The sequence below is a fragment of the Symphalangus syndactylus genome, chromosome 22 (assembly GCF_028878055.3).
Source record: "Symphalangus syndactylus isolate Jambi chromosome 22, NHGRI_mSymSyn1-v2.1_pri, whole genome shotgun sequence".
NCBI lineage: Eukaryota > Metazoa > Chordata > Mammalia > Primates > Hylobatidae > Symphalangus > Symphalangus syndactylus.
The window spans coordinates 30301585-30321277 of record NC_072444.2 but is presented as its reverse complement, the minus strand read 5'-3'; the positions used below and the strand labels follow the sequence as shown (position 1 = coordinate 30321277).

The window sequence follows — 19693 nt, the reverse complement described above, 5'->3', positions numbered from 1 at the left end:
TGCTCCACATCATCCCAGTCTCTCCTGCCTGCCTTCCCTTCTTCCCTCCTGGCTCAGAGGTGCTGACATCCCTCACCTTGCTGATGTCAGTCCTGTCTCTGTGCTTATTCTTGCCCTGTACCTTGGACCACAGCCCCTCCTTGGCTTATGGATCCTTCCCCATGAGTTCCTGCCTGGCCTGTGGTTGCCCTCATCCCTCTCCCTCCTCCAGGCCCTCTACCCTGAGCATTGACTCCCTGCCCCTTCCCATGGGAGCTTCCTGCTGGCCTCTCCCTCCCCTCATTGCCCCTCAGCCTCTGATTCTGCCCCCACCACTCTTGCTTTTGCTGTGAGCTGGGGCACCTTCACCTTCTAGGTCTCCAAATCCTACTTTGCAGTCCTTCTTTATCTTAGGTGACTTATGATTTTTTTTTTTTTTGAGACACAGTCTCACTCTGACACTCAGGCTGGAGTGCAGTGGTGCAATGTTGGCTCACTGTGTCCCAGGCTCAAGCAATCCTCCCACCTCATACTCCTAAGCAGCTGGGTCCACAGGCATGTGCCACCATGCCTGGCTAATTTTTGTATTTTTTGTAGAGATAGAGGTCTCACTATGTTGCCTAGACTGGCCTTGAACTCCTGGGCTCAAGCAATCCACCTGCCTTGGCCTTCCAAAGTGGTGACATTACAGGCATGAGCCACCGTGTCCTTTGTGACATTTTTGACCAGTCCTCCTATAAGAGTCTTTCCTTGGAATTTATGCCCCCCTCAGCCCCCTGCCCCCACCTGGCTTTCAGTTGCAGCCCTTCTCTCCTTTTGCCCCACTTCCTCTGAAAAGGTAGGTGATTCCCTGGAGCAGGCTTCGCCCTCCTCTCCTCCCCTTTTCCAGTTCCCAGGCAGGCTGTGGGCTCATGACTTAACCTCCCATTCTCAGCCGGGCACGGTGGCTCACGCCTGTAATCCCAGCACTTTAGGAGGCCGAGGCAGGTGGATCACAAGGCCAGGAGATTGAGACCATCCTGGCTAACACGGTGAAACCCCGTCTCTACTAAAAAATACAAAAAAATTAGCTGGGCGTCATGACGGGCACCTGTAGTCCCAGCTACTCGGGAGGCTGAGGCAGGAGAATGGCGTGAGCCCGGGAGGCGAAGCTTGCAGTGAGCCGAGATCGCGCCACTGTACTCCAGCCTGGGTGACAGAGCAAGACTCCGTCTCAAAAAAAAAAAAAAAAAGAAAGAAAGAAAAAGAAAAGAAAAAACCTCCCATTCTCAGTCCCCTCCCCTCTGATCTGAGCCCCTGATGCTGGCCCAACATTGCCACATCATGGACCCAGCAAGGCCCAGATTGACCTTACCTCCCTACACAACAAAAGCCTCTTTTCTTCCTGTATCAGCCCCAACCCTCTGGTGGAGGGTGGTGATGGAGTGGCCATCGCCCTGGAGTCCTGCCCACTGCTGCTCCTCCTTGCCTTGCTCCCCACCTTTTGTCCTTTCTGGCCTCCTTTTCTTTTCTTTTTTTTTTTTTTTTTTTTTTTTTGAGACGGAGTCTTTCTCTGTCGCCCAGGCTGGAGTGCAGTGGCGCGATCTCGGCTCACCACAACCTCCACCTCCTGGGTTCACGCCATTCTCCTGCCTCAGCCTCCCGAGTAGCTGGGACCACAGGCGCCTGCCAACACGCCCGGCTAATTTTTTGTATTTTTTAGTAGAGACGGGGTTTCACTGTGTTAGCCAGGATGGTCTCGATCTCCTGACCTCGTGATCCACCCGCCTCGGCCTCCCAAAGTGCTGGGATTACAGGCTTGAGCCACCGCGCCCGGCCTTCTTTTCTTTTTTTTTTTTTTTTGAGACGGAGTCTCGCTCTGTCGCCCAGGCTGGAGTTCAGTGGCTCAATCTCGGCTCACTGCAAGCTCCGCCTCCCAGGTTCACGCCATTCTCCTGCCTCAGCCTCTCTGAGTAGCTGGGACTATAGGTGCCCGCCACCACGCCCAGCTAATTTTTTGTATTTTTAGTAGAGACAGGGTTTCACCGTGGTCTCGATCTCCTGACCTCGTGATCCGCCCGCCTCGGCCTCCCAAAGTGCTGGGATTACAAGCGTGAGCCACCGTGCCCGGCCTCTGGCCTCCTTTTCCACTGCCACAGCCACAGCTGGAATTCAGACCAGCATCACCCCTCAGCTAGATTCTTCCATCAGTGTCCTAAGGCTTCCCCCTGATTCTAGTCTTGAATCTCTTCTAACTCATTCCTCACTGAAGTCAGAGATATGCTTATAAAATGTAAGTCCTGGCCGGGCGCTGTGGCTCACGCCTGTAATCCCAGCACTTTGGAAGGCTGAGGTGGGCAGCTCATGAGGTCAGGAGTTGGAAACCAGCCTGGCCAACGTGGTGAAACCCCGTCTCTGCTAAAAATGCAAAAATTTGCTGGGTGTGGTGGCAGGCACGTGTAATCCCAGCTACTCGGGAGGCTGAGGCAGGAGAATTTCTTGAACCCAGGAGGCGGGGGTTGCAGTGAGCTGAGATCACGCCACTGCGCTCCATCCTGGGCGACAGAGCAAGACTCTGTCTCAGAAAGAAAAGAAAAAGTGCAAGTCTGAACATAGCACTTCTCTGCGGATATCCTTAGGGACTCCCTGTGGCTTACAGCAGTGGCCCCCAACCTTTTTGGCATCAGGGACTGGTTTCGTGGAAGACAATTTTTCTAAGGACGGGTGTGTGAGGGGTTGGTTGCAGGATGATTCAAGTGCATTACATTTATTGTGCACTTTATATTATTACATTGTTATATATATATATATATATATATATATATATATATATATATATATATATATTTGTTTGTTTGAGACGGAGTCTCGCTCTGTCACCCAGGCTGGAGTGCAGTGGCATGATCTCGGCTCACTGCAACCTTCACCTCCCGGATTCAAGCAATTCTCCTGCCTCAGCCTCCTGAGTAGCTGGGAGTACAGGCGCTCGCCACCACGCCCGGCTAATTTGTGTATTTTTTAGTAGAGATGGGGTTTTGCCATATTGGCCAGGCTGGTCGCAAACTCCTGACCTCGTGATCCGCCCACCTCGGCCTCCCAATGTGCTGGTATTACAGGTGTGAGCCACTGCGCCCAGCCATAATGTATTAATATAATAACATAATTATACAGCTCACCATAATGTAGAATCAGTGGGAGCCCTGAGCTTGTTTTCCTACAACTAGATGGTCCCACCTGGGGGTGATGGGAGACAGTGATAGATCATCAGACATTAGATTCTCATAAGTAGTGCGGAACCTAGATCCCTCGCGTGCACAGTTCACAGTAGGGTTCAAGCTCCTACAAGAATCTGATGCTGCTGCTGATCTGACAGGAGGGGAGCAGCTGTAAATACAGATGAAGCTTCACTTACTCACCAGCTGCTCACCTCCTCCTTTGAGGCCCGGTTCCTAACAGGCCACTGACCTAACTTCTGCCCTGACCTACACATGCTTCTCTTCTTCCTTGCAAACTGCCTCCAGCGGAAGTCCCTGAAGGTCCCTAAACACACGGGACTATTTCACTCCTATGCAGGTTTTGTCTCCTTTGCTTGGAATGCATCCCCTCACCCCTTGTCCCCAGGCAGATTCCCACTCCTCCCCCAGAACCTGCCCCAGTGGAGCCTTCGCAGGTGATTTGTCAGTTTCGCAGGATGAGGGGTGCTCTACTGGTCTCCCCCGATCCCTCTGTCCCCACACCCAGCACAGGGCCAGGCACTGGGGGGACCTTCAGTGGAGCCTGATGCCACTGAACTGGCTGAACGGGACCTCCCACAGATCAGCTATGCGGCCAGCAGCGAGACGCTCAGCGTGAAGCGGCAGTATCCCTCTTTCCTGCGCACCATCCCCAACGACAAGTACCAGGTGGAGACCATGGTGCTGCTGCTGCAGAAGTTCGGGTGGACCTGGATCTCTCTGGTTGGCAGCAGTGACGACTATGGGCAGCTAGGGGTACAGGCATTGGAGAACCAGGCCACTGGTCAGGGGATCTGCATTGCTTTCAAGGACATCATGCCGTTCTCTGCCCGCGTGGGCGATGAGAGGATGCAGTGCCTGATGCGCCGCCTGGCCCAGGCCAGGGCCACCGTCGTGGTCGTTTTTTCCAGCCGGCAGTTGGCCAGGGTGTTTTTCGAGTCCGTGGTGCTGGCCAACCTGACTGGCAAGGTGTGGGTCGCCTCAGAAGCCTGGGCCCTCTCCAGGCACATCACTGGGGTGCCCGGGATCCAGCGCATTGGGACGGTGCTGGGTGTGGCCATCCAGAAGAGGACTGTCCCTGGCCTGAAGGCGTTTGAAGAAGCCTATGCCCGGGCAGACAAGGGGGCCCCTAGGCCTTGCCACAAGGGCTCCTGGTGCAGCAGCAATCAGCTCTGCAGAGAATGCCAAGCTTTCACGGCACACAGGATGCCCAAGCTCAAAGCCTTCTCCATGAGTTCTGCCTACAACGCGTACCGGGCTGTGTATGCGGTGGCCCATGGCCTCCACCAGCTCCTGGGCTGTGCCTCTGGAGCTTGTTCCAGGGGCCGAGTCTACCCCTGGCAGGTAAGAGAGCCCATCCCAGCACCTCCTGTCAGGGAGAACAGCCAATCCTGAGATGAGCAGAGTGGACACTCTCTGGTCACTCTAAATGCCAAGGGGGATAAATGCCACTAACCTGAGGTTTTTTTTTTGGTTTTTTTTTTTTGAGACAGTCTGGCTCTGTCACCCAGGCTGCAGTGCAGTGATGCGATCTCGGCTCACTGCAACTTCCACCTCCTGGGTTCAAGTGATTCTCCTGCCTCGGTCTCCTGAGTAGCTGGGATTACAGGCACCCACCACCACGCCTGGATAATTTTTTTTTTTTTTTTTTTTGAGACGGAGTCTCACTCTGTCGCCCAGGCTGGAGTGCAGTGGCGCAATCTTGGCTCACTGCAAGCTCCGCCTCCCGGGTTCACGCCATTCTCCTGCCTCAGCCTCTCTGAGTAGCTGGGACTACAGGCGCCCGCCATCACGCCCAGCTAATTTTTTGTATTTTTAGAAGAGACAGGGTTTCACCGTGGTCTCGATCTCCTGACCTCGTGATCCGCCCGCCTTGGCCTCCCAAAGTGCTGGGATTACAAGCGTGAGCCACCGCGCCCAGCCTACGCCTGGATAATTTTTGTATTTTTTTTTTTTTTTAGACAGAGTCTCGCTCTGTTGCGCAGGCTGGAGTGCAGTGGCGCGATCTTGGCTCACTGCAAGCTCCGCCTCCCAGGTTCACACCATTCTCCTGCCTCAGCCTCCCGAGTAGCCGAGACTACAGGCGCCCGCCACCACGCCCAGCTAATTTTCTTTGTATTTTTAGTAGAGACGGGGTTTCACCATGTTAGCCAGGATGGTCTCAATCTCCTGATCTCGTGGCCGCCCGTCTCAGCCTCCCAAAGTGCTGGGCTTATAGGCGTGAGCCACCGCGCCCGGCCTAATTTCTGTATTTTTAGTAGAGATGGGGTTTCACCATGTTGGCCAGGCTGGTCTCGAACTCCTGGCATCAAGTGATCCTCCTGCTTCGGCCTCCCAAAGTGCTGGGATTACAGGCATTAGCTCTCTTCTCTTAGACAGATCTTTCTCTCTGATCCTTGCCTTCTCTCACCCACTGTGTCTTGGAAGTGTCAAGTGACAAGATCCAGGGCTAAAACTGTCTGTAAAGGAGGCTTTGTTAGAGGCCTCCTCTTAGGAGGTTGGTGGGGAGGATTGAGGGGCTTCATAAGAAGGAAGGGACTAGACCTTCCTGATGGGCTGAAACCACCAGGATGGAAACCCAGGAAGGCCCCAGGCCCTTGCTTCTGGGACCATGTGGGTCTGTGCTGTCTATGGTGGCTTCATGATACGCGTTTCTTTCAGCTTTTGGAGCAGATCTACAAGGTGAATTTCCTTCTACACAAGGACACTGTGATGTTTGATGACAACAGAGATCCCCTCAGTAGCTATAACATAATTGCCTGGGACTGGAATGGGCCCAAGTGGACCTTCACAGTCCTCGGTTCCTCCACATGGTCTCCAGTTCAGCTAAACATAAATGAGACCAAAATCCAGTGGCACGGAAAGAACAACCAGGTAATGGGGATGTGGCTACTCACCAGGTAACTGCCTTATGGGCAGCCTAGAGCCTGGGGGCGATGCTGACACAGTGTACAGGGAGCAGGAGGGGGACCCCAGGGGTCTGGCTGCCATCACTCTACCCATCCTGGCCAGGGAAGCAGGGAAAACACTCCGTAGGCAAGTGTGCAGATGCCCTGGGGTGGAAGTTCACACGACCACGGGCCCTGCCCTGGGAGTGAGCCGAGGGCAGATGCACAGAGATTCTGTTTTCTGTTCCACATGTGAGCTGTCCTTTGACTTGGGCCCCTATGTGTGGCCCCTCTGGCTTCTTACAGGTGCCTAAGTCTGTGTGTTCCAGCGACTGTCTTGAAGGGTACCAGCGAGTGGTTATGGGTTTCCATCACTGTTGCTTTGAGTGTGTGCCCTGTGGGGCTGGGACCTTCCTCAACAAGAGTGGTGAGTGGGCAATGGAGCAGGCGAGCTACCCAGCACTCCCGGGGGCTACACGGTGGAGGGAGGGCCTCCCTTGGGCCCCATGTGCCCTGCCCCAGAACCAGGGCCCAGTCACTGGGCAGCCAGTTAGCTTCAGGTTGGAGGACACCTGCTACCAGACAGAATTCTGATCAAGAGAATCAGCCACTGGGTGCGGTGGCTCATGCCTGTAATCCCAGCACTTTGGGAGGCTGAGGCGGGTGGATCACTTGAGGTCAGGAGTTCGAGACCAGCCTGGCCAACATGGTGAAACCCCATCTCTACCAAAAATATAAAAAATTAGCTGGGCATGGTGGTGTGTGCCTGTAATCCCAGCTACTTGGGAGGCTGAGGCAGGAGAATCGCTTGAACCTGGGAGGCGGAGGTTGCGGTGAGCCGAGATGGTGCCACTGCATTCCAGCCTGGGCGACAAAGCGAGACTTTGTCTCAAAAAAAAAAAAAAAAAAAAAGAAAGAAAAGAGGCCGGCGCGGTGGCTCATGCCCGTAATCCCAGCACTTTGGGAGGCCGAGGTGGGCGGATCACCTGAGGTCAGGAGTTCAAGACCAGGCTGACCAACATGGTGAAACCCCATCTCTACTAAAAATACAAAACAAATTAGCTGGGCATTGTGGTGTGTGCCTGTAATTCCAGCTGCTCAGGAGGCTGAGGCAGGAGAATCACTTGAACCTGGGAGGCGGAGGTTGCTGTGAGCCGAGATTGCACCATTGCACTCCAGCATGGGTGACGAGAAAAACTCCGTCTCAAAAAAAAAAAAAAAAAAGAAAGAAAGAAAGAATTAGCCAACTGAAAGCCTTAGACTGAGGTGTGTCCTCTATTAGAGAGCTGTCATCACAACTCCTACAAATGCAATCGTATCCTGAATTCAACCTCTTTCTCTAAATGAATGTAGCTATTGTTTCCTTTGTGCCCTCTTGTTCTACTGTCCCTTCTGTTGCCCATGCCAAAGACAGCTAGCTCCTTGAACAGCTTGGCCTGAATACAGATACTAGCGTGTCTGCAGCAGAGAAAAAAACAGCATTCCCCATCCAGAAATGCACGGTCAAGAACAGAGAGCAAATTAGGTAGCTAAGGACTCAGGTCCTTAGTTGGTGTCCAGGGGCCACATTCTTTCCTTTCACCATCTCTGTAGGGACAGGAATACTTCCCTTCTTTCCTCAGAGGGTCAGGACTCAGAGAAACCACAGAGCAGCAGCTCAGGAAAGTGGTTCATGGAAATGCTGCGAGAGAGAGGGGTTAAAATGCCCTCCCTTGGGAGCAGGCTGCTCCCATCGGATCGTAGCCTCTCTGGTATGTGGGCAGAGCTACCAGGTTAAGGTCCTCCCTAGGGTTTGCAAAACCCTCATGGGATCATGAGCCATACAGAACTGACCTGTGTGTCTCCAGAGTCTGTAATTAACACAGGCATTTTGAGGAAATGCTTGGCCTCAGGCCCCACTCCCGGCTACCCCCATCCCACTATGCCTAGTACAGTCTAGCTGCCCCTGCATAATTCTCCCAGTATCTTGCAGGCCCCTATTTCCTATTCCTACTCTGCTTCATCTGGCTCTCAGGAACCTTCTTGGCCTTCCCTTTCAGACCTCTACAGATGCCAGCCTTGTGGGAAAGAAGAGTGGGCACCTGAGGGAAGCCAGACCTGCTTCCTGCGCACTGTGGTGTTTTTGGCTTGGCATGAGCACACCTCTTGGGTGCTGCTGGCAGCTAACACGGCGCTGCTGCTGCTGCTGCTTGGGACTGCTGGCCTGTTTGCCTGGCACCTAGACACCCCTGTGGTGAGGTCAGCAGGGGGCCGCCTGTGCTTTCTTATGCTGGGCTCTCTGGCAGCAGGTAGTGGCAGCCTCTATGGCTTCTTTGGGGAACCCACAACGCCTGCATGCTTGCTGCGCCAGGCCCTCTTTGCCCTTGGTTTCACCATCTTCTTGTCCTGCCTGACAGTTCGCTCATTCCAACTAATCATCATCTTCAAGTTTTCCACCAAAGTACCTACATTCTACCACGCCTGGGTCCAAAACCACGGTGCTGGCCTGTTTGTGATGATCAGCTCAGCAGCCCAGCTGCTCATCTGTCTAACTTGGCTGGTGGTGTGGACCCCACTGCCCACTAGGGAATACCAGCGCTTCCCCCATCTGGTGATGCTTGAGTGCACAGAAGCCAACTCCCTGGGCTTCATACTGGCCTTCCTCTACAATGGCCTCCTCTCCATCAGTGCCTTTGCCTGCAGCTACCTGGGCAAGGACTTGCCAGAGAACTACAACGAGGCCAAATGTGTCACCTTCAGCCTGCTCTTCAACTTCGTGTCCTGGATCGCCTTCTTCACCACGGCCAGCGTCTACGACGGCAAGTACCTGCCGGCAGCCAACATGATGGCTGGGCTGAGCAGCCTGAGCAGCGGCTTCGGCGGGTATTTTCTGCCCAAGTGCTACGTGATCCTCTGCCGCCCAGACCTCAACAGCACAGAGCACTTCCAGGCCTCCATTCAGGACTACACGAGGCGCTGCGGCTCCACCTGACCAGTGGGTCAGCAGGCACGGCTGGCAGCCTTCTCTGCCCTGAGAGTCGAAGGTCGAGCAGGCCGGGGGTGTCCGGGAGGCTTTTGGGCACCGCAGTCTGGGGTTGGGACGTGTAAGCGCCCGGGAGAGCCTAGACCAGGCTCCAGGCTGCCAATAAAGAAGTGAAATGCGTATCTGGTCTCCTGTCGGGGGAGAGGGTGAGGTGTAGCGGATTCAAGTGTGAACCGAGAGCCTGGAAAAGGCTGGCCGCCCAGATTGACGTTGCTAGGCAACTCCGGAGGCGGGCCCAGCGCCAAAAGAACAGGGCGAGGCCTCGTCCCTGCATCCCATTGGCCGTTCTCTGCGGGGCCCCGCCCTCGGGGGCCGGAGCTAGAAGCTCTACGCTTCCGAGGCGCACCTCATGGCCGGCGCGCTTTGACGTCACATCCGGCGCGGAGACGGTGGGGTCTCCTCACGGTTGGCGGGGTACGCATAGCCAGGCAGTAGGTTCGTGGGCTGTGGAGGCAACGGAGCAGGGGGCCAGTGGGGCCAGCTCAGGGAGGACCTGCCCGGGTGAGGAGGGCGCGGGGTGAGGGAGGGAGGGGCTGTGGGCCGCCGTGGCTGCCTTCCGCTCGGCCACTCGGGACCTGTGGGCGCGGCGTGGGCTCCGCTCACCTGTCCGCGGCCGCCGCCCTCCCCCGTCCAGGATCCTCTCACTGTGCCGGGCCGGTCAGTTCGCGCTCATCTCATGTCTCCTTTCCCCAAACTTGGATTTTTCCCACCAGGCGCTTCTTCACGACCCTGGCCCCCCATCAGCATCTCCCCCTGGCCAATCCAATATGGCCCCCGGCCCCCGGGAGGCTGTCAGTGTGTTCCAGCCCTCCGCGTGCACCCCTCACCCTGACCCAAGCCCTCGTGCTGATAAATGTGATCATTTGAGTAGAGGCCAACTTCCCGTTTCTCTCTCTTGACTCCAGGGGCTTTCTCTTGCATACCCTCGCTTGGGCTGGCCGGGGTGTCACTTCTGCCTCCCTGCCCTCCAGACCATGGACGGCTCCTTCGTCCAGCACAGTGTGAGGGTTCTGCAGGAGCTCAACAAGCAGCGGGAGAAGGGCCAGTACTGCGACGCCACTCTGGACGTGGGGGGCCTGGTGTTTAAGGCGCACTGGAGTGTCCTTGCCTGCTGCAGTCACTTCTTCCAGAGCCTCTACGGAGATGGCTCAGGGGGCAGTGTCGTCCTCCCTGCTGGCTTCGCTGAGATCTTTGGCCTCTTGTTGGACTTTTTCTACACTGGTCACCTCGCTCTCACCTCAGGGAATCGGGATCAGCTGCTCCTGGCAGCCAGGGAGTTGCGAATGCCAGAGGCTGTAGAGCTGTGCCAGAGCTTCAAGCCCAAAACTTCAGTGGGACAGGCAGCAGGTGGCCAGAGTGGGCTGGGGCCCCCTGCCTCCCAGAATGTGAACAGCCACGTCAAGGAGCCGGCAGGCTTGGAAGAAGAGGAAGTTTCGAGGACTCTGGGTCTAGTCCCCAGGGATCAGGAGCCCAGAGGCAGTCATAGTCCTCAGAGGCCCCAGCTCCATTCCCCAGCCCAGAGTGAGAGCCCCTCCTCCCTCTGTGGGAAACTCAAGCAGGCCTTGAAGCCTTGTCTCTCCGAGGACAAGGAACCCGAGGACTGCAAAGTGCCCCCAAGGCCCTTCGAGGCTGAAGGTGCCCAGCTGCAGGGCGGCAGTAATGAGGTACTGTGCCCAGGGTGTTGGGACTGGGAATAGACACTTTTTTGGTATAATAGAGACCCTGGGCTGGGTGTGATGGCCCACTCACACCTGTAATCCTAGCGCTTTCGGAGGCCAAGGGGGGTGGATCACTTTAGCTTGGGAGTTCGATACCAGCCTGGGCAACATGGCGAGGCCTCATTTGTACAAAGAATATACAAAAATTAGCTGGGTGTGGTGGCACACACCTGTAGTCCTAGCTACTCGGGAGGGTGAGGTGGGAGGATCACTTGAGCCCAGGAAGTGGAGGTTGCAGTGAGCTGAGATGGTGCCACTACCCTCCAGCCTAGGTGACAGAGCAAGATCCTGTCTCAAAAAAAAAAATATGTGTACCTTAAGACAATCTCTGTTAATGTGGGTTTGGAACAGACTTTAACCAAACCAAGGAAGCTGGTGACCTTAGGCTGACCTTTCTGCAAGCCCCAGCTGTTCATGGTTGCCACCTTCCTGAGAGGAGTGGGCAGCATCAGGGTTACAGGTGTTTCCCCAGGGCAGTGTTTCCAGCCGAGCTTCCAGTTCCCCACAAACACAGCCACTTTCCTCAGAATCCAAGATTCAGATGCTCTGCCTTGGGCCCCTGAAGGAACAGTGTCTGATGAAGGGACTTGTCAGGGTTGGGGCTTGGGATGGAACTGGAGCTGGGTCCCTACAACTCCTGCTGATTCATTTGGTGACGCCACCCCCTCCTGCTGCCTATTGTGCTCTAGTGGGAAGTGGTGGTTCAAGTGGAGGACGATGGGGATGGCGATTACATGTCTGAGCCTGAGGCTGTGCTGACCAGGAGGAAGTCAAATGTAATCCGAAAGCCCTGTGCAGCTGAGCCAGCCCTGAGCGCGGGCTCCCTAGCAGCTGAGCCTGCTGAGAACAGAAAAGGTACAGCGGTGCCGGTCGAATGCCCCACATGTCATAAAAAGTTCCTCAGCAAATATTATCTAAAAGTCCACAACAGGTAAACATTCTGTTTTTCTATTTTCTTTTCCTGTCTGCCATTCCCACGTCGGGGGAGGGGTCCTACACTTCCCACTTCTGGGTGAGGTAGGGGCTGGGGGATCCATCTCAGACCCACATAGTGCCTGGCCTTGGCACACCTCTGATAATCAGGAAGTGAGAGCCTGCTTTGGGTTGGATTCTTCTTCCTGGCTGTCCTGTGAGTACTCTGGTTGGAGATGGGTTTGTGTACATCTTGTCAACAGGTTCCACCCACTGTGGACCTTGACCTCCAGCTGGCCTCTGCTAACAGAATGAGAAACCTGTGGCCCCTGTGCTAGAGCTGGGGCCCAACCTTAGGTGTTTCTGAAGCCTGCCAGTGTGGGCTTTGGGCCACAACGCCGAGCCTTGGTTCAGTGCTACCTGCGTTTGCAGGGAAGTGTTCACTCTGGGGTGTCAGTGAGTCATTAAAGTCTATTTGTCTAAACCTTCAGTGTCCAATAAAGTAATCAGGAACTCCAGGAGCTATTAAAATTTTTATTTTTACATTTAGTGGAGACAAGGTTTTGTTTGTTGCCCAGGCTGGTCTCAAACTCCTGGGCTCAATCGATCCACCCACCCTGGCCTCCCAAAGTGTCGGAATTCTAGGTTTGAGCCACCATGCCCAGCCCCCAGGGGCTATTTTATGTTTTTTGTTTGTTTTTTGTTTTTGAGTTGGAGTCTTGCCCTGTCACCAGGCTAGAGTGCAGTAGCACGATCTCAGCTCACTGCAACCTCTGCCTCCTGGGTTCAAGTGATTCCTCTGCTTCAGCCTCCCAAGTAGCTGGGATTACAGGCACATGCCACCACACCCGGCTGATTTTTTGTATTTTAGTAGAGACGGGGTTTCACCATGTTGGCCAAGATGGTCTCAATCTCCTGACCTTGTGATCCGCCCGCCTTGGCCTCCCAAAGTGCTGGGATTACAGGTGTGAGTCACCACGCTCAGCCTATGTTGTTTTTCATTTCATTTCATTTCATTTTACTTTATTTTATTTTATTTTATATTTTTAAATTTTATTTATTTTATTTTATTATTTTATTTTATTTTATTTTAATTTTTTTGAGACGGAGTCTCACTCTGTTGCCAGGCTGGAGTGCAGTGGCATGAGATCGGCTCACTGCAACCTCCGCCTCCCAGGTTGAAGTGATTCTCCTGCCTCAGCCTCCCGAGTAGCTGGGATTACAGGTGCCTGCCACCACGCCTGGCTAATTTTTGTATTTTTAGTAGAGATGGGGTTTCACCATCTTGGCCAGGCTGGTCTTGAACTCCTGACCTTGTGATCCACCTGCCTTGGCCTCCCAAAGTGCTGGGACTACAGGCGTGAGCCACTGCGCCCAGCCTGTTTTTTTTTGAGACAGTCTCACTCTGTCGCCCAGGTTGGAGTGCAGTGGCATGATGTCAGCTCACTGCAACCTCTGTCTTCCAGGTTTAAGCGATTCTCCTGCCTCAGCCTCCTCAGTAGCTGGGATTACAGGTGCGTGCCACTACGCCCAGCTAATTGTTTTACCTTTTTTTTTTTTTTTTTTTTTGAGATGAAGTCTTCCCTCTGTCGCCCAGGCTGGAATGTGGTGGCTCCGTCTCTGCTCACTACAACCTTTGCCTCCCGGGTTCAAGCGATTCTCCTGCCTCAGCCTCCTGAGTAGCTGGGATTACAGGCACGCGCCACCACACCTGGCTAATTTTTTTTTGTATTTTTAGTAGAGACGGGGTTTCAGCATGTTGATCAGGCTGGTCTCAAACTCCTGACCTTGTGATCCGCCTGCCTCAGCCTCCCAAAGTGCTGAGATTACAGGCGTGAGCCACCGCGCCCAGCCATTTTTTTACTTTTTAGTAGAGATGGGTTTCACCATATTGGCCAGGCTGATCTCGAACTCCTGACCTTGCGATCCACCTGCCTTGGCTTTCCAAAGTGCTGGGATTACAGGCGTGAGCCACCGTGCCCAGCCCCCAGGGGCTATTTTAACTTAAAATTTAAAATTAAATAAAAATTCAGGCCAGGCGCGGTGGCTCACGCCTGTAATCCCAGCACTTTGGGAGGCCGAGGCGGGCGGATCACGAGGTCAGGAGATCAAGACCATCCTGCCTAACACGGTGAAACCCCGTCTCTACTAAAAATACAAAAAATTAGCCGGGCGAGGTGGCGGGCGCCTGTAGTCCCAGCTACTCGAGAGGCTGAGGCAGGAGAATGGCGTGAACCTTGAGGGGCGGAGCCTGCAGTGAGCTGAGATCCTGCCACTGAACTCCAGCCTGGGCGACAGCGAGACTCCGTCTCGAAAAAAAAAAAAAAAAAAAAAATTCAGTTCCTCAGATATGTTAGCCAAATCTGAAGTGGTGAGGAACCACGTGTCTCCTGGTGGCTGAATCAGGCAATGCTGACATAGCACATTTCCATCATTGTGGAGAGTCACCTTGGGCAGCACTGCTTTGGAGTCCCTGCAAGGCCTGTGGGGATGGCGGCCCAGTGACATACCTTCCAATCCTGCCACTCCCAGCCAAGATATCACTAGTCTATCACGGTGTGTTTTCTTGCCAAGCCAGATTGGGCAGCACACTAGTAATCACCTGGAATGGGAGCTAGGGGGACACCTGTTTGCTGTCCCCGTGCACCATGTTCCGGCAGCTGCTGCCAGTGGAATGCTAGGATAACCCCAGTGTCAGGGGGTCCTGGGGCAGCCTGTGTGCTGCTGGATGCTCGCTCTCAAGTACTCTGCTGGGGTAAGATTCGGGCGGTTTTCATCCCTTCCTTGGACTTCAGCTTGCTGGACTGGCCCTGAACTGGCAGGGGATGGCTTCATGAAGTCATTTTGATGGGGGATGAAGAAAGTTGCTGTAGAGGAAGAGGATGAGAGAGATGCTTGGCCTCTGGCAGGTGGGAGGAGCTGTCGCAGGCTGCACAGGGGCTCTGAGGTCGAGTTCATTTAGTTCATTCATTCGGCAGTCTACCAGGTGGCCCCAAGGCTGTGTGGGTGCTTGGGATGCATTTAAGGGAACTAAACAAAGGTCCTTGTGCAGCCGACCTGCTTGCCGGGCAATGCAGATAAGTCCATCTGCCTGCAGTAGACTATGAGGAAGTGCTGTGGAAGAAGAAAAAGCAGAGGCGGGCCAAGCAGTTGGGGAGTTGTGGGTGGGGTTTGATTGTGATTTTAAGTAGCCAGGGTCTCTAGAGTCTTACTGAGAAGGTGAGATTTAAGCAAAGACTCAAAGGAGGTGAGGAAGTTGACCAAGTGGGTGACTGGGGAGCATCTGGGCAGAGAGAAGAGCCAGGGCGCTGGGGTAGGAGGATCATGGGGGCGTGACAGGCAGCAAGGAGGCACATGCCTGATCCAGGTGGCCAGACAACACCCTGGGAGAGCAGCAGGCAAGGGGAGGGCTGCCTGCACCCTGATGGGCCTCCTGGGCCCTTTCTCTGAATGGGGAAGCACTGGGGATACGTGAGCCAAGAGGTACTGAGGTCTGACTTAAACCAAAGGGTCCTTCTGGCTCCTGAAGTGAAACCTGTGGGGGAGGCAGTCATGGAGTGGGGAGATCAGATGGGCAGCTCCCCTGGCTACCCGGGAGAAGCTATTGCCGGCCTCGGTGGGGCAGTGGAGTCAGGTGAGGATCTGGCCGTGGGTTTGAAGCTTTGGGAAGACTGAGTTGCTTGTCCAATAGTCAGGACCCAAGATCTGTTTCTGCCTTTAGACAGAATGCGGTCAGCTGGGCCTCCCCATCGACCTCTGTGCTGGTCAGATCCACGGCGGCCTCTTAGGACCTGTGTGAGCTTCTTGCCACGGCACTGTCCCTTGCGGAGTCTCCATGCTGGGGGAGGCTTCTGGGCTTGTCCCTGTACCTTAACCAGCTGGTGTCACTTCAGAACACTTGTTCCCCTTAGAAGGGACCCAGAGGGGGCCCTGGGTGAGGGAGAGATGGGAAACCCTCTCAGCCCCCCCACCCCTGTGGCTTCTCCTGGCAGGAAACATACTGGGGAGAAACCCTTTGAGTGTCCCAAATGTGGGAAGTGTTACTTTCGGAAGGAGAACCTCCTGGAGCATGAAGCCCGGAATTGCATGAACCGCTCGGAACAGGTACTTGGGAGCTGGCCCAGGTACTTGTGGGCAGGGCACACTGGCCTCTCTGTCTTCGTGCCATCCAGGAAGGGCCCCAGACTGTCTGAGAGGGGTACTGTAAACTCAGGAAAGCTGTGGGGTCCTTGGATGTCATGAAGTCCATGCCCTGGTACAGGTGGGGTCACAGGTCCTGAGGGTGGAAGGGACAGGCATAGGAGGGACTCTGTGGGAGGCATTTGGGGTTGGCTTTCCTAGGCCCCTGGCCCACCTCCACCTTGGCTTTGGAGAAGGGGAGCCTCTACAGGGGATGGCAGCTGGAACAGGCCCCCTGGCCACCCCCAGCAACCCCACTGCTGGCTTCTGTGTCAGGGCCCGCCGAAACCCAGACCCACTCTTCCTAGAGGCCTGTCAGCAGCCACTAGGGCCAGGGACTGTGGGTGAGGCCACTCGGACCCTGCCCCCAGTCTGTCTGGGCCTGAGAAGGGCCTGGTGTGTGGTGGGCTTGCAGCACTCAGTGACGGTCAGGCCAGGCAGGTTACGTGTTGCCCTCTCCCACCCTAGCGTCCCCCCCTCAGGCAGACTCTTCCCAGCAGCAAGCGGAAGCCCGGGCAGAGGCTGCTGTTGTAGGCAGAGGCCCCTGCTGATGCCGGCCCTGCTTGCCCCTCACACTGCCAGGTCTTCACGTGCTCTGTGTGCCAGGAGACATTCCGCCGAAGGATGGAGCTGCGGGTGCACATGGTGTCTCACACAGGGGAGATGCCCTACAAGGTCAGGCTTGGCCTGTCTCCAGGGCCAGGGGTGGGTAGCCCCAGGATCCTTCCTGCTGAGCCCTTTATGTGGGCTGCTATCAGGCACCTCCCTCACAGTAGCTGTCAGGGAGCCTGCCTTCCCTGCCTGTCCAGTGCCCCCTTATCTAGGCAGGGCTACTGTCTGCAGCCTCACCTCCAGGGTCCTTATTAGGCCCTTATTTCTTTCCATGGAGGACTGGCTTCGCATCCTCTGGGCAGCTGAGCCCTGAGGGCCCTCCTTTGCACCATCCTTCATACCACATCAGTGGTCCTCCCAGAATCATCTCACCGGGGCCTCCCTCTAGTTCCTGCCCTACAGCCCAAGGGTGGGTGGCAGGGTTTCATGGGTGCAGGCCGCCCTGGAGGTGACTGTGGGCCTCTTTTTCAGTGTTCCTCCTGCTCCCAGCAGTTCATGCAGAAGAAGGACTTGCAGAGCCACATGATCAAGCTTCATGGAGCCCCCAAGCCCCATGCAGTAAGTGACAGGGAGGGCTGGGCATGCTTTGATGCTGGCATGAGCAAGAGTGAGCTGTGCCCAGAATGGGCAGCCGGCCATGTACTTTCTGTTGTTCAGGGGGAGGGGGCTTGTGGGTCTCCCAGGCAGCCCTTCCCTGCTCTCACCCTGGCCCTGGTCCCTCCCTCTGCCTGCCTGGTCTGCCTGCAGTGCCCCACCTGCGCCAAGTGCTTCCTGTCTCGGACAGAGCTGCAGCTGCATGAAGCTTTCAAGCACCGTGGTGAGAAGCTGTTTGTGTGTGAGGAGTGTGGGCATCGGGCCTCGAGCCGGAATGGCCTGCAGATGCACATCAAGGCCAAGCACAGGTGCGTGTCGCCCGTTCCCTCCTGGGGCCCAGTCCTGCTGCCAGCCCCGGCTTGCACCAGCAGGGAAGACAGAGTTTGCTGACTTTTACACAGATGAGTGTGCCCTCGGCCTCCACCCTGAATCTAGTGCCTACAGCCTCTCTGGGGTAGTGGGACCTGAGGGGCAAGCAGCTATGCCAGGCAGAGAGGCCGGGGGCAGATGTTTCAGGCTCAGACAAGCCTCTGTTCCCCCAGGGGCAGATTCTGAGCTTCCTTAGTTTCCTGTGACTCCCTGCTCATAAGATTGTCCTTCTGCTCTCAGGGTGGAGGTGGTGCCCCTTTCCTAGCACTGCCCAAGCCCTCTTTCCATCAGGCATGCTCCTAGCTGTAGCAGAGTGAAGGGGTCACTTCCCTTGGTGATGGCCTCTGCCCCATGTCCCCACCTTAACAGGAATGAGAGGCCACATGTATGTGAGTTCTGCAGCCACGCCTTCACCCAAAAGGCCAATCTCAACATGCACCTGCGCACACACACGGGCGAGAAGCCCTTCCAGTGCCACCTCTGTGGCAAGACCTTCCGAACCCAAGGTGAGGTACGCCCCGCCCCTCCCCTCCCCTCCCCATCCCGAGGCCAAGGCCACAGGCTGAGCTCTTGCCTTGTGCCTGCAGCCAGCCTGGACAAGCACAACCGCACCCACACCGGGGAAAGGCCCTTCAGTTGCGAGTTCTGTGAACAGCGCTTCACTGAGAAGGGGCCCCTCCTGAGGCACGTGGCCAGCCGCCATCAGGAGGGCCGGCCCCACTTCTGCCAGATCTGTGGCAAGACCTTCAAAGGTACCTGGGCAGCCCTGGGAGAGCCATTTCCTGCTCATCCGAGTTGGAGGGTCTCTGAGGAGGAAACGCTCCTTTCTTGCCAGTGAACCTCTTTTGTGCCCCACATGGTAGAGTTGAGAGTGGACCTGCTTTGAAGGCAGGGGTGTCCTGTGCAGTAGTGACCCTGGGTGGCACTGGAGAGCCTGGCAGGACCTGTGCAGCACTTGTAAACCACTGGTCCCCTCCCTTGCTGCCTGTCCCAACCTCCTGCTGGGTTTCCTCGAGGGTCTGGGGGCTCCTGCACGATCCCCTCCGTGTTCTCCTCCCTCCTGCAGCCGTGGAGCAACTGCGTGTGCACGTCAGACGGCACAAGGGGGTGAGGAAGTTTGAGTGCACTGAGTGCGGCTACAAGTTTACCCGACAGGTAGGCCAGGGCCCGGGCCCGTTCCCCTACCCCGGGATCCCCCGAAGTCCTGAGCTCACCCTCCCCGCCAGGCCCACCTGCGGAGGCACATGGAGATCCACGACCGGGTGGAGAACTACAACCCGCGACAGCGCAAGCTCCGCAACCTGATCATCGAGGATGAGAAGATGGTGGTGGTGGCACTGCAGCCGCCTGCAGAGCTGGAGATGGGCTCGGCAGAGGTCATTGTGGAGTCCCTGGCCCAGGGCGGCCTGGCCTCCCAGCTCCCTGGCCAGAGACTGTGTGCAGAGGAGAGCTTCACCGGCCCAGGTGTCCTGGAGCCCTCCCTCATCATCACAGCTGCTGTCCCTGAGGACTGTGACACATAGCCCACTCTGGCCACCAGAGCCCACTTGGCCCCACCCCTCAATAAACCGTGTGGCTTTGGACTCGCGTATTTCAGCCTGACAGTCTGTTCCCGTGTCCTGGAGTTGGGGAAGTGCTGCCTTCCCACCCATGCCCTCAGGACAGTGGTGCCCTGCCTGGTCCTGTGTGGGCCTCAGCTCAGCTGGCAGCTTCCCCTCCTGTCAGGAAACCTTAGCTGAGCGAGGCTTGGATGGGGTTCCTTTGGGGGCCAAACCTCTGGCCTTGGCTGCTCTCCACATCTGTATTCTGTTCCTCGTTACTGCAGGATTTTAGAGTGGGGAACGCTGGCCAGTTAGAGCATCAGTATTCCTATTTTAGAGCTGAGGTGATACCGGCTTCTGGGGATAGAATTCATTACTAAGCTTCTGGAGTTCAGTTGAGTGGTCAGGACCCACGGGGCTGGCCTTGTTGGGCAGAATCAAGGATGGGGCCCCGTTAGTGTAGCTGAGCACACCTGGGGGTCTGAGGAGGGTGGGGCCCTTCCCTCAAGAGCAGTCTGGTCTGTGTGTCCAGGAGGCTTTGGTCCCGTTCTATAGCTGTGGGGTACTGTGTGTCAAGGAGCAAATGCACGTGGGCCCTAGAGCAGATTGCTCTTGTTTAAATTTCTTCCCAACTAAGTTGGCCCTGGGTAAGTTACTGACAGCTTCA

The 19693-nt window shown here is 55.8% G+C and overlaps 2 protein-coding genes across 6 annotated transcripts in view; both read left to right on the top strand.

Annotated features, from left to right (window-relative positions):
- The window catches only part of TAS1R1 (taste 1 receptor member 1), a 29439-nt gene extending 20218 nt beyond the window's left edge, over positions 1-9221 (top strand). The window contains exons 3-6 of one of the 2 annotated variants that reach the window (XM_055262162.1): positions 3774-4535; positions 5853-6065; positions 6386-6506; positions 8119-9221. In XM_055262162.1, the coding sequence (XP_055118137.1) occupies positions 3774-4535; positions 5853-6065; positions 6386-6506; positions 8119-9050 (2028 nt within the window). In that variant the 3' untranslated portion in view covers positions 9051-9221. The remainder of the gene's footprint in view (positions 1-3773; positions 4536-5852; positions 6066-6385; positions 6507-8118) is intronic. The other variant, XM_055262163.1, reaches the window with a different exon arrangement.
- Positions 9222-9450: 229 nt separating this feature from the next.
- On the top strand, positions 9451-19068 carry ZBTB48 (zinc finger and BTB domain containing 48). 4 transcript variants are annotated; one of them, XM_055261233.2, is made up of 11 exons: positions 9451-9515; positions 10007-10765; positions 11509-11750; positions 15724-15835; positions 16493-16585; positions 16994-17080; positions 17270-17424; positions 17855-17991; positions 18073-18237; positions 18552-18640; positions 18712-19068. In XM_055261233.2, the coding sequence occupies exons 2-11, from the start codon at positions 10076-10078 to the stop codon at positions 19006-19008; spliced, it is 2067 nt and encodes a 688-aa protein (XP_055117208.1). In that variant the 5' UTR covers positions 9451-9515; positions 10007-10075; the 3' UTR covers positions 19009-19068. The 4 variants fall into 4 exon arrangements, with proteins under 4 accessions (XP_055117208.1, XP_055117209.1, XP_055117207.1 ...); XM_055261234.2 differs by having other exon boundaries at positions 9460-9536; XM_055261232.2 differs by having other exon boundaries at positions 9460-9602.
- The last annotated feature ends 625 nt before the right edge of the window (positions 19069-19693 follow it).

Coding starts and splice junctions, on each gene's coding strand:
- ZBTB48 (XM_055261233.2), top strand. CDS start 10,076: ATGGACGGCTCCTTCGTCCAGCACAGTGTGAGGGTTCTGCAGGAGCTC. Junction 11,751..15,723: donor TATCTAAAAGTCCACAACAG/GTAAACATTCTG, acceptor TTCTCCTGGCAG/GAAACATACTGGGGAGAAAC. Junction 16,586..16,993: donor CAGGGGAGATGCCCTACAAG/GTCAGGCTTGGC, acceptor CCTCTTTTTCAG/TGTTCCTCCTGCTCCCAGCA.